General features: G+C 44.3%; 1 protein-coding gene across 1 annotated transcript; it reads right to left on the reverse strand.

The window, feature by feature from the left end:
• Window positions 1-1,765: 1,765 nt before the first annotated feature.
• mbd6 (methyl-CpG binding domain protein 6) lies at window positions 1,766-15,587 on the reverse strand. Its single transcript, XM_080015343.1, has 12 exons — window positions 15,464-15,587; window positions 14,941-15,080; window positions 12,886-12,988; window positions 12,470-12,641; window positions 9,833-12,172; window positions 8,266-9,272; window positions 7,463-7,571; window positions 6,766-6,911; window positions 5,572-6,318; window positions 4,670-4,722; window positions 4,436-4,502; window positions 1,766-2,182 (listed from the first exon to the last, which is right to left on the reverse strand). Exons 2-12 carry the CDS (start codon window positions 15,054-15,056, stop codon window positions 2,111-2,113), a joined length of 4,932 nt encoding a protein of 1,643 aa, XP_079871469.1. The 5' UTR covers window positions 15,057-15,080; window positions 15,464-15,587; the 3' UTR covers window positions 1,766-2,110.
• Between the last annotated feature and the right edge of the window lie 752 nt (window positions 15,588-16,339).

A 16,339-nucleotide genomic window follows, 5' to 3' on the forward strand; every position in this document is an offset into this window, starting at 1 on the left:
TGGTGATGCAGCACAAGGCTTTTCATCCACAGGCACTGGATGGCCTATAACAGTTACCCTGACAAGCAAAATCGCAGTTTGACTCTACTGAAATTAACTGTTTACAGTCTTTTAAAGAATAAAAAAATGTTTTATAAAGAGCTTCAATATTTATTAATCAAGCATCAATTAATAAATTATATCACATTTAATGATTAAGGGACATTTGCCAGGGCACTTTGTTCACCAGAGAGCTGACCATGTATAACTGCAAATGAAAATCAACACGGAAGGTATGTTTTCTGTAAATAGTTTAATATTAAATAAAAAAAAACTTGTATATAAAAAGAAAGCTACAGTCCACAATTTAATCTTCGTCTTTTTTTAAACATAAGTATTGAAAGCAAGGGGTAGAATGAGAAAAATACTTAATTACATATCCCAGAAAAATTCACAATTTGTCTTTTTCCTCTCGTCTCTTTCTCTAACAATATAAAATCAAAATAAAACACATTAACTGTACATATGTACAAATCTCCGAGTGTAGAAATTGCATAATCTGCTTTCTTTTTCACTTTAATGTATTTTTTATTTTTTTTTTTCCTTCTTTTAAATACAGCTAAAGATGCCAGTAATCTTCGGGCAGGGCAGTGTGTGGAGGAGTTTCATCAGTGACACGAGGAGGAACAAGAGAGAGCGTGGATTACTTTAAAGTCGTAACGCTTCCACTCGTCAGACCCACATGGACACAAACTCCCTTCAAGCATTCCATCGCATTCAAAACAACAAAACTGTAACCGGACTGCGTCGCCGCGGTTACCATGGCCACACCATTCCACCTCCATGTTCTGGGCGGGGGCTCAGGATCAAGGACCGCGTTCAATTTGACAACAAAGGACCGAGCTGGATCGTGCCGCAGCCGTAGTTCATTCAAAACAATAAACAAATATATATAGAATAATGAAGAATGTAGAATGATAGCGGCTGTAGATGGTGCGTCATTGAACCAGCCGTTCAGAACTCCAGAGTCTCTAAATACATGATAATTGTCTAGTTGATTAATTAAGTCATCTGTTGTTTATGTAACTACACAGAGCAAAATAGCCCAAGACCATGCCCCCCAACCCCCAAACACTAAATTATCCCTACTATTATAACCTTAAATAAACTATGACCATACATTGAAAGCACAATGTAAACAAAACAAAAAAAAATGCAATGTGGGGGAACGGTTGGTTTAAACTTGTCGTGGAAATAAGAGGCCACCATCACAACTCCTTCCATGAGTTTGACAAAACGAATACAAGTGTGATTCAAGGTTTGAAGAAGAAAAGCTCGAGGCTGTTCCCTTTAGTTGCTTCAAGGCCTTTTTCCAAAAAAAACCTGAGGAAAGACTTTTTTTCTTTTTTTCCTTTCAACCCCCCGGTGATTCTAAACAGCACAGCAGCCTTCCGCGACGTCTCACTTCACTCGGCTTACGACGGAATTCAACTAAAGCGCACTGCTACACGGATGGTGGGATGGGGCTCAGAAACAGCTGTGTTGTCCAACACACAGTCATGATGGTCATAGACCACGGCGCGAGTGTGCGCGCGCACACACACACACACACACACAGACACACACAGACACACACACACAGACGGAGAGAAAACATCATTCAAGTAGACGGGCTTATCCTGACTCACAGTACGCAATGTTAATGAGAACGAACGCTACAATTTCATTTGCTTTTTTTTTTTTTTCCCTCCCCACTTCCTTCTTCTTAGTCCTCCTCTCGTCAACATTTTTCCAAAAACTGACCGATAAATAACGTATCTCAGAGCACAAGAGTCAAACATTATGTGTGAGCTAGAGCCAAGAGAGAACCCTCAGTTAAAAAGCCTCATTGGAATTTCTCCTTTTTTTCAGTTTCTCTCACCTCTTCAAGCAAGACCCCTCCTATGTTTATAATAGTGTTTGTCGTAACAATGGTATAATATTAGTGCAGTTGTAAAAATAACAAAAAAAAAAAAAAAAGTCAAACAGACAAATCTAGACAGTAAACGTGATGAAGGTGTGGAGGGTGGTGCAGGAAGCGAGGACCACCCCGATTGGTCAACAGCCCTGATCCTCATCATCATCATCATAGTCACTGCCTCTGAGACCTAGCGCCCCGGCGCCGCCTGCCGCGGACCGACCGCTCGGGCTTCAGAAGAACCTCCTGGAAGATGAGACACAAGAACATTAAAATAATAATAATAATAATAAAACAATTACCAAGTGGTATACAAGAGAAATCCTACACAGCACAGACAAGAAATCATTGAGGAAGAATCCTCATTTACAATGATATTGAGTTACAACAGAAATTGTATTATAATATATGCCTTCAAAAATAATAATAATCAATAGACGTCAATTATACTAAAATTTAAAAACTAAAGAATTCAAGAACCTTGAAAGCAATTCAACTGTAAGCAAATCTTACAAGAGTGAGTTCAGAGATTCGATTTTAAATTGTAATCCTGTGTTGGGTGGATGAAGCGCCCAGAATTCCCTTCAAAATTGCTAAGTTTTTATTTTCCAACATCTAGGTTTCCCCTTATCTTGACAAGATAAGGGGAAACCTTTTTTTTCCTCAAAAGTACGTCTTCCTTGTTTTTTTGTCTTGGTCTCTTAATCAAATGACAGTTTGTTGTGTGTTCCAAATCAGTGCATTCTTGCCGGGAAAGGCGGCAACAACAACAACAATCAACAATGGAAACAGCAATTAGGAGTCAGTGAACCAAAACTACTGATATTGATCTTTGAAGAAGTGGACGTATTGACCCACCCGGTCCACTAGAAATGGACCCACCAGTTGAGAACCACTGCTTTACACCATGTATTTTAATGTGATGACCATTCTTTAACATGTGATATGGTAATTGATAAGCAGGTATTGTGATATACAGTTGTGGCTGAAAATATTGACACCCTTGCATCTTTTTTCAAATACCACACCATTTCTTCCATAAAATTAAAGCATCTTTTGGTATCCATATATGTATTTCTTTGGTTTGCAGAACAACAAAACCAAAAATCGGAATCCTAGCCTACACAGAAATACAAAAAAAAAGCAGTATTGTTGGCACCTTTTTAAAATCAAAAGAAATAACAGTATTTCAAGAACAAATCTTGTGAGTCACAGGTGCCTGCCTGTAACTTAATAATCACTTATTCAACCAGTTTAAATGGAGCAAAGTACTCATTCTGCTGTTTTGTGTCACTGCATGTCTCACACTGAGCACTGAGAAAAGCAAAAAAAAAAAAAAAAAACGCAGAGAATTGTCTGAGAAGGTTGGACAGAAGATCATAGCCAAGCATGGACTAGTTCATCTCCAGCGACATTGATGTTCCTGCGTCCACCGTGCGCAACATTATCAAGGCGTGTAAGGCCCATGGTACTGGAGCCAACCTCCCTGGAAGAGGACGCAAGAGTTGAAAAGTTGACCAAAGATTGCAGCAAAGGATCGTTCCAACGGTTGGAGGAAGGACCTCGCTGTTGAGAGAGAGACATAAGAAAGCCCTGGTGGAGTTTGCCAAAACACACCAGAACAAGCCAAAATCCCTCTGGGAGAATGGTCCTGGGGACGGATGAGACCGAATTAGAGCTTTTTGGTAAATTGCAGAAAAAAAATGTAATCTTCAAAGAAAACAACAGTCAAACATGGAGGAGGTTCACTGATGTTTTGGGGTTGCTTTGCTGCCTCTGGGACTGGGTGCCTTGAATCTGTGCTTGGCATCATAAAATCTGGAGATTACCAAGGTATTTTGGAGCGCAATGTTCCAGTGTCACAAAGCTGCGTCTCTGTCGAAGGTCACGGGTCCTCCAGCAGGACAATGACCCAACACACACATCAGAAAGCACCTATCAAGGGTTCAAAACAAAACACTGGACGTTCAAAAGTGGCCAGCAATGCATCCAGATCAAAATCTCATTGAACACCTGTGGAGAGATCTGAACACAGCCGTTGGAAGAAGGCAGCCATCAAATCTGAGAGAACTCTAGCAGTTTGGCAAAAGAAGGGAGCCAAACTGCCAGTGGAGAGGTGCAGGAATGTCATTGAAGCAGTTATTTTCTCCAAAGGCTGTACTACCAAATATAAAATCTAGGGTGTCAATCATCTCTGCTTATTTTATAATTTAAACCTGGTATGTTAGGTCCTGAATCAAAATGAAAGTATCTGTACTATTAACAGTGAAATAAGGAATTGTCAATTTCAACTTATTTCAGACACAATAGTAAGATAAAAAAAATCTTGTTTTTTTATGTCCAACGGTGCCAATATTTCCAGCCACGACTGTACTAGGGATCACTTCAATATACACCCAGTGATTACAGCCATAAAAACTCTTATAACTACCAGCCCTAAGTTGACCTAGTATGAAACAACAACACAATAAAACAAGTACTGAAGAAACAGAATCTTACTGTGGGCTTGGTGTCCTCTAGAGCTGTAGCGTCCATGTCTCTGAAATCTTCCAGAACATTCTGTAGCCTGACACAAAAAAAGAAAAAAGAAAAAAAAGAATGTCTGTCAACACGTTGTTTTATAGATCAGCTTCTTGTTGTGTGTTTGTTTTAATTTGCGATTAAACCAGCTAGAAGGATCTAATCAGCTTGGCACAGCCAATACTGAAAGATGAACCACACGGGAAGTCTTACGTTTGTTTCCTTTTCCTGCCTCTCCGGGCTCCCACCGTTGGTCCTCCTTGATCCTGAGGAGTTGAAATTCTTTGAATATTAATATTAATATTAATTCTGTATTAATTGTGTTGACCACTGAATTGAAAGTGCAGCTGGGTTATTAAGCAACCACTGACGAGCTGAGAGTGCATAGCTACAAGTGCTACTAAAAAGACATTGGGATGGTGGGGACTGACCAAACCAGGGTTAAATATTGTTGGGGATTACAAAATTCGCTATTTGTAAGCGACCATGTTACTATATTTATATGCAACACGTTTCATATTTATGTAATGTGAATCTTGCATCGATTGCAACATCGACAAAATCTATGATGAAAAAAAATACTTCAGTCTCAGCTTCATGTGTTTCTTTTGGGGCTACAATATGTTAAATAGCTGCTACTACTAGCGTCATGCCGCCCAATTAATCAGTGATGTCTTTATGCGGAGCCGAATGCACGGAACAGGCGTTACTGCTGGAATGTCTTTGCTGCAAACACCAACGTGGACAGGTTTGGCAAATAAATGAAAAAATACCAATGTCTGGTGTTCAGTATGACGCACAGTTAGGTGCAATTTGACTTGGGCAAGAACTTTCCTGATAGTGTGTCAATACCAAGCAGCATTTTAAACACATTACAAAAACCAAAGCAAATCAAATCACTCTGCTCAGCTTTCAAATGTAAAATAGACAAACTTTAGGATTAACGTCCAATGTGAATAACAGCACTTTTCCATAGCTAAATTGATATTTGCACCTTGAACCGTTGAAGGTGAGCCGAGCGGTTCGACAACAAGCCAAGGAAGAATCGCTTCGAGATTATAATAGCATTAATTGTGCAGCCCTATTTTATTGCCTCCAGGGAAAAGGACACTCACCCTGCCCTGTTCAGTGTGCAGCGGGGCCCCAGTGTTCTCCTCCTGGGGGCCCCCATTCCCTCCGTCCCTGGGACTGCGGAATCCCCCGGTCTGCGGCAAAGCACCCCTCCTCTCCGCTCCCCCCTCGCCATAGGGCCCCGCACAGTCCGTCTTGGCCTCCTCCAGGTATATGGGCAGCAGGGGGGGCTCTGGGGGAGTTGGTCCTTCCGCCATGAGCGGCTTCCTCTGCACGGGGGAGGAGGCCCCGTCCTCGCTGGGTTTCGGTGTCCCCTGGGCCGGGGAGCGGGCCGCGGCCTCCAGGCTGAGTCTGGATAGGTCCGGGTTGCGGAGGGAGCAGGCCCGCTGGGGGCTGAGAGAGACGGGGGCGCTTGCCTGGGGGAGGGTGGCCGATGGGGCGGGGCGTTCCACAGGGAAGGAAACCGGGGGTAAGGCACAGAAGGGTGAGGTGGGGTATGTGGGCGCTGACTGGGCTCCTTCTTCCTGCTCCTTAGCGCTGACCTGGAGGAAGGAGGTGTAGATGGTGTCCATGAAGGAGGTGTAAGGGTCGATTACCCCCCCGCCACCAACAGAGCCGCCCTCCGACCGCCGCTGTGGGGGCGGAGTCGGCTCCAGGGCCGGGGAAGGGACCGGACTGGGGGCCACCTGCTGCGGAGTGAGCCGGACAGGAATGTCTTCCTGTGGGGCGGGGCTCCGTGTCTCCTGCAACACGATTGGCTTGTCTCCCTCTGAAGGCGGGGTTATGTTCAGCTTGGAGTGAAAGAAGCAACAGATTTAGAGTTCAAGAACTGATTTAAAAAAATAAAAAAAATAAAATAAAAAAAGCTATAAAATCAAATGTACAAATCTGTCATTTTTACACATTTCAATTTACACTAAAATAATTTTAATAACAATAAAGGAGGAGTAAGAGGTAAATCTGTGGCCTAGTTCAGGGAAATAATTAGTTCTTCCACTTCCCTCCTTTCTAGAACATTCTCTTAGCTCCCCTTCAGTTCAACTATTTTTCTCAGCTGTTCTAATTATATATGATCATTATTAGTGGTACTACCATTATAACTTCTAATTTTATTATTATTATTATTATCATATTTTTTTACACATTATTCAAACTAACTACCATCAAACATGTGAGTAAGGATTTTCAGACCATTTTGTTCCCACAACACCAGAACCCAATTCCTTATTGCCCGGTACCTGTAGGTTGTTGAGGAGGTTGATGGCTCCATCAGGACCATGGAGCAGAGGCATGCCCAGGGCAGATGCCTGGACCGGGGGGAGGAGGAGAGCACCGGCTCCGAGCCCAACCATGTTATGGAAGCCTGCCAGGGCTGACAGATCCCCTAAAGCACACATTCAAACACACATAACTGTAATAAAGGTCTGGGCAACACAGCAACATGTTTATACTACAGCACACTCGTATTATATTGCTTCAGGTTGTAGGGAGGTATCAGACAGTTAAATTTACTGCTTTAGAAGAGCTTTTTAAAGATTTTGATGAAATTAAGTGTGGTGTTTTTAGAAACACCACCTCTCTTATTTAATGACGTATTTCAGGCAAGTATGAAGTGAGTTGGGTTCATCTCGAACAGATGAAGTGTAGTGGGTAAGTATGAAGGTAAATATTAGGTTCAACAATAGGCTTTGGCTTTATAACATCAGAACTGTTGACTTATGGAGAAAAACTTAACAAAAATAATATACAGTATACTGTACAAGAGAGCATTTAACTATATCAAACAATCAAAATCCAAGAGGACAGCTATTCTCATATGACATCTTCAATATTATACCGATATATTGCCCAGCCCTAAATCAAAACTTAAATAAACAATTAACATTAGCAGGACTTTGTATGGTAAAGACAGCTGGAGCTATTGGTTTTATTCACCTAATACAGTTGGGTTGAGCAGGTTTGGCAACAACTGCTGCAGAAGGGGATGGTCTTTCCCTTGCAGAGACAGTGGGATCAGGGTGTCAACACCAGGATCAGAGCTCACCTGCAGAGGAGAAGGGAAGACGAGACGACAAAGAGAGACAAACAACAACAACAACAACAACAACATGAAAAACAAAACAAATGCAGGAGATAAAAAACAAAAACACTTTGATTGAAGATATGTTTTAATTTCAAATGTTTGTTAGACAGCATAAAGGTAATGCATTTCAAACCCACCCTAAAACATCAGTAGCATGAGAGGATTTAGCATTTAGAACATAGGAAAACGTTTAGGAAACACTGTGGGAAAAGGGTAAATGGGTTTTCAGAGGAAAGATTGAGACGAAATGGATGGGGAAAAAAAATAGAGTGGGAAATTAGTTCAAACAATGTCTTGATGTTAAAGGCCACCTCCTGACAATTTCACTTTTGGCTTTTCCTATAAAGTTTCGCCCAAATGGAAAACGCTCAATGTAATTGTGCATTTAATAAAAATGAGAAATTGTTTGCTGTGATAAGAGAGACTCATTCATTGTTTGTTCTTTTGGACTATATTTCATTAACTTTGTGTATATTGAGTACTATAAAGAAATTAGGATATTATGGCCATATTGCCCTCTCCTAGCATAATGATTTATTAATTGTCAAGAAAGTACAGTGGTGACTTTGGAATTAAGGTTTTGCAGGAGTGCTGTAGAAAAAAGTTTGAATAGCTAAAAACCCAGAGACAGACAGGAGATAGGAGGGCAGCCTACCTGAGGTGGGGTTTGCTGGGTTTGTTGTGCAGGACCTAGCTGAGTGGAGGGAGGTGGGTGGAGCTCGGCAGAGCCCAGGGCAGCTGTGAGTAGGGCAGGGCTAAGGGAAAGGAATGCTCCATGGGTGGGTGATAGAGGGGTGTGAAGGAGGAGAGACTGCAGTGCCTGGAGGGAGCCCTCAGCAGCGGAGGGAGGAGGGAGGAGTCCCTGCAGAACCTCCAGGATCCCCGGACCAGGTAGAGCTGATGGATCCAGGAGGCCTGAGCTCTTATCCAGGGGGAGGCCCTCGAGCTGTGGCTGCTGAAGAGGTACCTCCAGGCTTAGCTGCCCCAGCGCCGACAGAGGCAACATGGCTGCCTGCTGTTGGCCCAGCAGCAAGGAGGCCATGAGCAGAGCCTGGAGGCTCGGCTTCTCTGCAAGCCCGAGATCGGCCTCCTGTCCCGGGGTCGGGGTCGAGGCCACCGGGGGTGGCAGCGGGTTTAGCAGGCCTAGGAGGTTTAGAGGAAGTTCTCCATGGGTGCCAACCAATGAGGGCAACAATGGGAACAGAGGGTTGTTGCTTATCTGTTGTTTCTGTGGATGGTCCTGGTTGGACGGTGGCCCTTCCTGCTGCTGCATCAGCAACTCCTGAGGCTGTTCGGGTGATTGGTGATGATCTTGAGGGTTCTGTGGAAGTTGGGGTGTGGCAGGGGAAGTAGATATCTGCCCCTGTTGGCCACCCAACCACAGCCCCCCCAGGGGCAATGAGGCCAGTACAGCAGGGTCCAGAATTGAGGGTAAACCACCTGTGGTTGATAACAACTGCAGCAGCTGCTCTTGGTTCATGAAGGGAAAGGCCTCGGCAAGAGATAACGGCGTTGTGTTGTCCCCGAGGGCTGAAGGGCCCGTTGGAGGAGAATTGTCTCCATTAGGACAGAAGTTGCTGAGGCTGGATGCGTGGCTGTTGGCCTCAGGAGGTTTGGCCACTGTGGGAGTCTCAAGGTCAGCACAGACACCCTCTACTGGTTCTGAGGACACAGAATGTTATATAACATTGATTCTAAACTATTTTCACATCAAGGAGTTTCAATTCAAATGATCATTTGGCCACAGAGCCCATTTGATAAGATTCTGTCGGAGCCCAATCGGAGAAGAAATTGTCGTGCTAAGATTTTTTTATAATATTGCCCAGACTTAATCCATACACAGAGCCCAACAATAACGGTTGCCCAGTTGTCGCTGGCAACAACATTTCAGCCATAGTCAACCTTGTGCAGTATGGCTGCCCCATTGTCCACTACTTTCAAATTAAAAAAATACAGAAAAAAACAAGTGGTGTATAGGTCTGCATGTTTTGAAACTTCCACCGGGGAAATTTGTTATGCTGGAACATAGATTAGTCAATCGGTGAAAACAAGTGAGAATATGGAAATACAGATTTTAATTTTATGGGATCTTTCAATTATAAAACAGTAATTATAAAAATTACAATTCTAACAAAAACTTCTAAAAGGTTTCTAGCAACTTTTAGACAATTTCTGTTGTCTAAAAGGCCCTGCTACAATCAACAAAACAAAAGTGTAGTCACCTGTAGTGTTTCCTGTGGGAGCGACTGTGGCGCCAGTGGTACGGTCTGAGAGGCTTCCTTCCCCCTGGGGTGCACCTGACGATGCCGCCAAGAGGGCCAGAACATGGTTACTCAGATCCAGAGGCTTGGGAGAGGTGGATGTTACCATGGTTACGCCACCTTGAGAATGACTCAGGTCCACACTACTTCCCATCTCGGTTGCTGCGGAGACCTGCTGCGAAGATTCCCGTGAGGGTGCTCTGGAAAGAGTGTCCCAGGTGGGAATGTGACCGTGAATGGGGTAGTTCTTTACTGAGGAAGAAGGCGAGGAGGAATGGGAGCGGCCGCCGCTGCCGCCGCCAGTTGGAGCTAAATGGGAATTGGTCGTCATCCTTGAGGGAGGGGAAAGTCTCTGCACGGGGCTGGTTTTAGCAGAGAGTGTGCGTGACGGGGACTGTAGCGACCTGGACTGCGAGGAAAGGGATGGAGGGGAGAGGGGCTGCGGCGAGGAGCGTAGAGGAGTAGCGTTATTGGTCCGGCGTGGAGATGGAGTCTGTGTGGGCCGGACAGTGGAGTGCGGGGCCGGAGGTCTGGGGCTCTGCCTGCTCACAGATCCAAGCTGGGCCGAGGTGGAGTGCACCGCCGCCGAGGCCTGGGCGTTCTGCACACTGAGCAGGTGTAGCAGGGCAGAAAGGGGCTGCGTTGGAGGGTCCAGGCCCAGAGGAGGCCTCGTGGCCGCAGTCAGGCCTGTAGTGAAATCCAGGGCCTCAAGTTGCCTGGCGGGCCCAGAGTGGGGAATTGGGAGCCTGGGAATCGGCCCGGGGAGGAGAGAAAAGTGGTTCTCTACAATGGTGGCGTTTCGGTTCTGTATGGCTGAGGTAGAGGAAGTGGGAAAGGAGGACGAAGATGAGGAGAGGTTGATGATGGCCGCAGAGATGGCGTCACCCGGCGGCGTCCTCCTGGGGCCGTTGGTCAGTTGCTGAGTGTCTCTGAGCATGCTGAGAACGGTGGGAGATCGCCGTTGCCGCTTCCTGTGCGAGGCGTTGCGCTCCGTGGTGGGGGGGTGGTGGTGGTGCAAGGACGTTGCCAGAGGGTGTGATGGAGGAAAGAGGAGGGAAGGATGGGGAGGGGGATGCCTAGTTGTAGAGATGGGGGAGGGGGGTTGTTTGTTATGTAAAGTGCTGTTTGTTACCTGCTGCTGTGTCTCTTTCAAGACCTCCAGGGGAGAGGCCGAGCTCGCAGAGCTGCTGCCCGAGTTTGAGCTCTGCCCATGGGTCACCTGGCTTGCCAGCTGAGCCTTGGCAGCCGCCGAGAGGAGGCTGCTAGCGGGGAAGGAAGCTGGGTGGGGTGGCTTGCTCTGGTGATGGTGGTTCAGAAACGGCCCCAGGGGCAAACCAGAGGGTCCTGCAGCACTCAGCCCAAAACTCAGGGCCCCCGTGTTGGCCGGTCCCGCGTTAGCCTTGAGGGTCTTCAGGTTCCCAGCTTTGTCGAGAGCGAGGGAAAGAACGTGGGGGTGGCCACCGCTTTGGTTGGATATCAGGGAGGGGTACATGGGGGCGAGAACGGGTATGTGGTGGTTGTTGTTAGTGCTAGCGTTGCCTGAGTTCTTAAACTGCTCCAAAATGTCCTCCAGCTTGTACTTAGGGAAGTGGTGGCTGGGTTTAGGGGAACCGCCGGGGAGAGGGGAGTGTGGGGAGGAAGAGGACGATTTCCTCCTCTGGGGGAAATTACACCCTAGAGGCCCTCCTCCCCCATCACCCCCTCCTCCCACCTGCTCTGAAAGCGAGGAGGAGGCCGAGGGGTGGCGGGACCGCTGGTGAGGGGAGACACAGTTCATGGTGTTTATAGAGGGGGAGGGGGAGGGAGAGGGAGAGAGGGAGAGGGGAGACCCTGAAACTATGACGCCATGGGAAGGACGGCCCGACAGGGTCACCGGAGAGGAGGGCAGTGGGGAGAGGGGCCCTACACGAGGCGAAGTAGGAGTCTCCGGGGTTTTGGGAGTCGACCGTGGACCCTGGCTCAGGTTCTGAGGTGTTGGGGTACGTGGTGATCTCTGCGGGGCACTGTTAGGATAGGGGGAGCTGGGTGAGGCATTGGAAGAGGAAGATGCAGAGAGAGCAGGAGGGGGATGCTGTAGCCTTCTCAAAGCATCCAGGGGATGATGGGAGTTGCCTCCCATGTGTCCCAGAGGGGAGGAGCCATTATAAGGGTACACAAGCTGAGGGGAGGCTCTGGGGCCGGTGCTGTGGCCTCGGCCAGGAGCAGGATGGAGTTTTGGTGGGTAAGTGCCACGCTCCTCTTCCTCCCGGTCCACTCGCATCCTCTTCGGATCCCGGTGGTCTGTCGTTCCGCTGTGCACCTCTGGTGGATGTGAAGCAAAATCAGTTTTCAGGGATCTTCAGAATCTATACCACAGGTTATAGACAGGTGAGGCAGGCATAGAAAATTACAACATTTTAAGACCCTTTTAACGCAAATTTAGATCAATTTAAGACCAATATTCAAATACTCTATTTGAATAATCCAGTCTATATTTACTACATAAAACAATGTTTTTGGCTTATTTTTCATATTCATTGTGGTCAAAAGGAGGTATAAGGAATAATAAGGAATAATAATAAGGAAACAGATCAGATTCTTGTCTCTCTTCATATCTACCTGGGTGGTGGAGAGCAGCGAAGGGCAGCTGGGAAGCCTGCATGCTGCGGCACAGCGCAGCCATGGCCACCACTTTCCTGCGGTGGTTGCAGAGTTTGGTCATATCCTGCTCTGCCTTGCTTTGCAGCTGGTTGTGCTGCTCCACTTTGACACCCACACTGAAGTTGAACACCTACAAAAAAATAAACAAAAAAATAAAAAAAAATAAATCAAACCACAAAGAATCAGAAAATATATTTTTTTTCTTTAATATCTTAATTTCTACTACATTTTTAAGCACAGAATTTATCGAGCAAACACATACGCAAATTTCAATTCCACAGATATTTGTGCCTCTGGATATCTTAAAAATTATAAAACAGAGCATCGTTTACTTTATGTGACTTGTATTTTTAAAACTCATATGATGGAGTTACCTTCTGGATGACAAGTGGACACTCCAGGCCACATTTACAGGTGCCATCCGTCAACAGATAGGTCTTGACCTCATCCAGAGAGGACAGGGCTGTGCCAGTGGGACTGCAGGAGGAACAACAAAAGAGAAAACAGGAATTCCAGTTCAACCTAAAGGTGACCTGCAGCAAATTTCACATCTTGCTTTACCTCTAAAATATTCTCCAAACGAAAGAGCAATTTATCATGGCCTTGGAAACCTTAACGGTATTGACCAAATTGCATTGATAGTATTGAGTATTAAAGCGGAAAATCAAACCAAAGGTCTGTACAGTACCAGCGATTATGTCATGTCATTTTCTCTTTCGGTTAAAAGCTAGGCAGATGCGTTCATATTTTAAAATACGAATCAGTATTTGACATTTAACTCTATCCAAGTCGACTGGGTGTATTCAGCAAAGATAGTGTAAACTTATCAGTATTTGTGGTTTTGTTTCCTATTCAAAAGTGTTCCCATTACATTGCCATAACAACAAGCCACATAAACGTCCTCAATGAGTTATTAAACAGGATCCGAATATACACGTTTTACTGGATTTCTTTTAATGTTCCAGTTATTCTAGCTGGGGGCAAAAATTATTCAATAGACAAGTGAAAAAGGCTATCAATGATTTAGTTGGTACTTTGGGCTGAAGACAGGCCGAAGAAATGTACCATATGAAAAGGTTTTGTTGAAGTAGACACTGTCAGATAAATAAATTGTTCATGTGGGCCAGTGGGAAATGCTTCCTTAAATACGATAACCTGAAGCGCCATGATTGGCAAACACATTGCAAGACAATGAAACCCCACCGTCATTTGAGGTAAATATGTTTCGAACTCAGGTAAAGAACAAAATAAAAGATGTAATTACAATACAATAAATAAGCATTCTGAGGTATCTCAATGTATTCTTGTTTTGGATTTTGAACCAGTTTTTAATATCAGGGCCAAATAATACAGGCACTATGAGAATTTTTAAATAAATCATTGCAATTAGGACAAAGAATTTGACTATGCATGAAACAGAGTGTTGGGATCATGTGGTTATGAGGTGTTACTGCCTTTCTCCTTCAAGCCACAAACACATGTTAACAACTGAAGGCGGTTTTGTTCTCGTCTGCGACACATCTTTCATTCCCAACCACATCTAACTACTAATGCAATGTCTCAGAAGAAATAACTAAAACCCAATCCAATCATTTTTAGAGATGACCGTATATGGCACTTTGGATTTGCTATGGAATAAACGTGATGATTGGGGGAATACAATGTTATTTCATAATTTCAATATTACTCAACACCCATTTTTTTGGCACTTGCTCTTAAGATTTTGATAGTTTTTTTTCTATAAAATATATGCTGATAATAACAAAAATAAGATTAATGAAAATAATTTCTGTACTCCTTACAAGTGATGCAGGCATAGCACTGTTTGCAGTAGATAACATCTACTAAGTATACATATGACCCTTCTCACTTGCCATTAAAACCACCTGACTGATTGCATTTTTAGTCAAAACAGTTGTTCATACTTTCCTTTCCGAACCACGCACACACAAAAATTGTCTTTACAGCAAGTGAAATAAATCCATTAAAAACGTCATAATTTTGCCCTGTTTTGAACCCACACAAAGCAAAGACTTCATCTTAACAAGTTATATTTTTAAGAAAGCATATAAGGAAGTAAGGAAGACTAATAGCAAAGCCACAAAATCCAAACATATCCTTAGTACCTTTAGAAACAGCAGCAGCGAGGAGTCTAGACTATAAAAGTGTGAAAATGCCCCCCCCGCACGCGTGCGCACACACACGCACACACACGCTCACACACACAAATTGTTAAAATAGTAAATTGATTATATTCAACGGTCAACCTAACACTCATAAAATGTATTCTGAAATTTGTCCACAACGTTGGCCTGAGACGGACATTAGCACAAGAAGAAAATAACCAGCATTGCCTCTGTGCATTCTATACTAGCATCCAGGCACTACATTTCAAAGCGACAAAGTGATATTCCTTCAAGAGAGCCCACCTGATGTAGATCACCTGCCCGCCCTCCAGTCGCCGCTGCCAGCCGATGGGAATGTGTATTTCTGTGGTCTGGACCCCATCCTTGTCCCCACTGACAGTCTCGCTGCCTCCCATCATTTTGTCACTGCTGCCTTCCAGCACCTGGGGCGGGAGCAGGGTAGCAGTAAAGCATAAATACATGCACGCTTATATGTGAAGCAAGTTAAACAAAGGCTCATGTATTCAGTACATGAAGGAATTGATCGCAAAATCCATCCAATCCAAAACTCTAGCCTTATTTGTTGATCATTGAGAGCAGGGCTGGGCAATATATTGATATTGTGATGTAAGGTCTGTGAATGTGGGTTTGTGAAGCCCTTTGAGACTGTACTGTGATTAAGGGTGATATAAATAAGCTTGACTTGAATAGATATTGTCTGGGGTTTTGGTTATAAATCTCTTCTTCGACTTGTTAAAAACAAGTTAATTAACATTGAGTTTCATGTCATTATTAGAATAAAGCTCCATACTGAAATATAACTTACCTTGACATCTTTGGAAAGCCGGGCTCTGTTTGGGCTAGGGTGTCGGCTGTCCCACGTGCATGCTGCTGGGTTGGAAGCACACAGATCCCCGGAAACACGAGATTCGATGTCGTCTGCGAATCTCCAACACAAAAGACAACTCCAGCAGGACCTCTTCAGTTCATCTCCAAACAGGTGCTGAGTGGAGCAGAGTAGAGCAATGATTCTCAACCTTATTCATGTCTACGACCCTCAATTTGATACACATTACGCCATGGACCACGTTTGATAAGATTCACTCTCTGGGACCCCAATCTCAGATTTTATTGTTGGATATGATTTTGTGTCTCTAATATAGTTAGAGATAACAGTGAAGCCATGATGAAAATCATTAATGAACATTATCTAGCAGTGCCTGCTTTTATCAATCAAATATGTTGAAGTTTAACTATCAATCATTTTGCTGGAGACCCCCTGGAACATCTTGAAGGCGAGCTAGCGCCCCACATCCCACATTGAGAAACACTGGAGCAGAGGATGGGCTGTGGACGCTGATGGGGCAATAATCAATCCATCTAATACACAATTTTTCTAAAAAGCCCATTGATCTATCTCCCATATATATCCTGACATAACTTCAGGCACAGCAGTGTCCATCTGGAGGTGGAAGGGTTTGTTTAGATAGATAGATAAATAAATAGACAGATAGACAGATAGACAGATGATAGACAGATACATCGACGAATACTTTACTCATCCAAGAGGTTTGAATCAAAGCAAAACGGAATTATAAAAGTATAAGAATTAAAAAAAATAAAAAATAAATAAATAAATAAATAAATATAATATATATATATATATGGCTACATGCAATAAACCTAAATATTAACGAAGAAA

Source organism: Zeus faber (genome assembly GCF_960531495.2).
Source record: "Zeus faber genome assembly, chromosome: 15".
In the NCBI taxonomy this organism is placed as follows: Eukaryota; Metazoa; Chordata; class Actinopteri; order Zeiformes; family Zeidae; genus Zeus; species Zeus faber.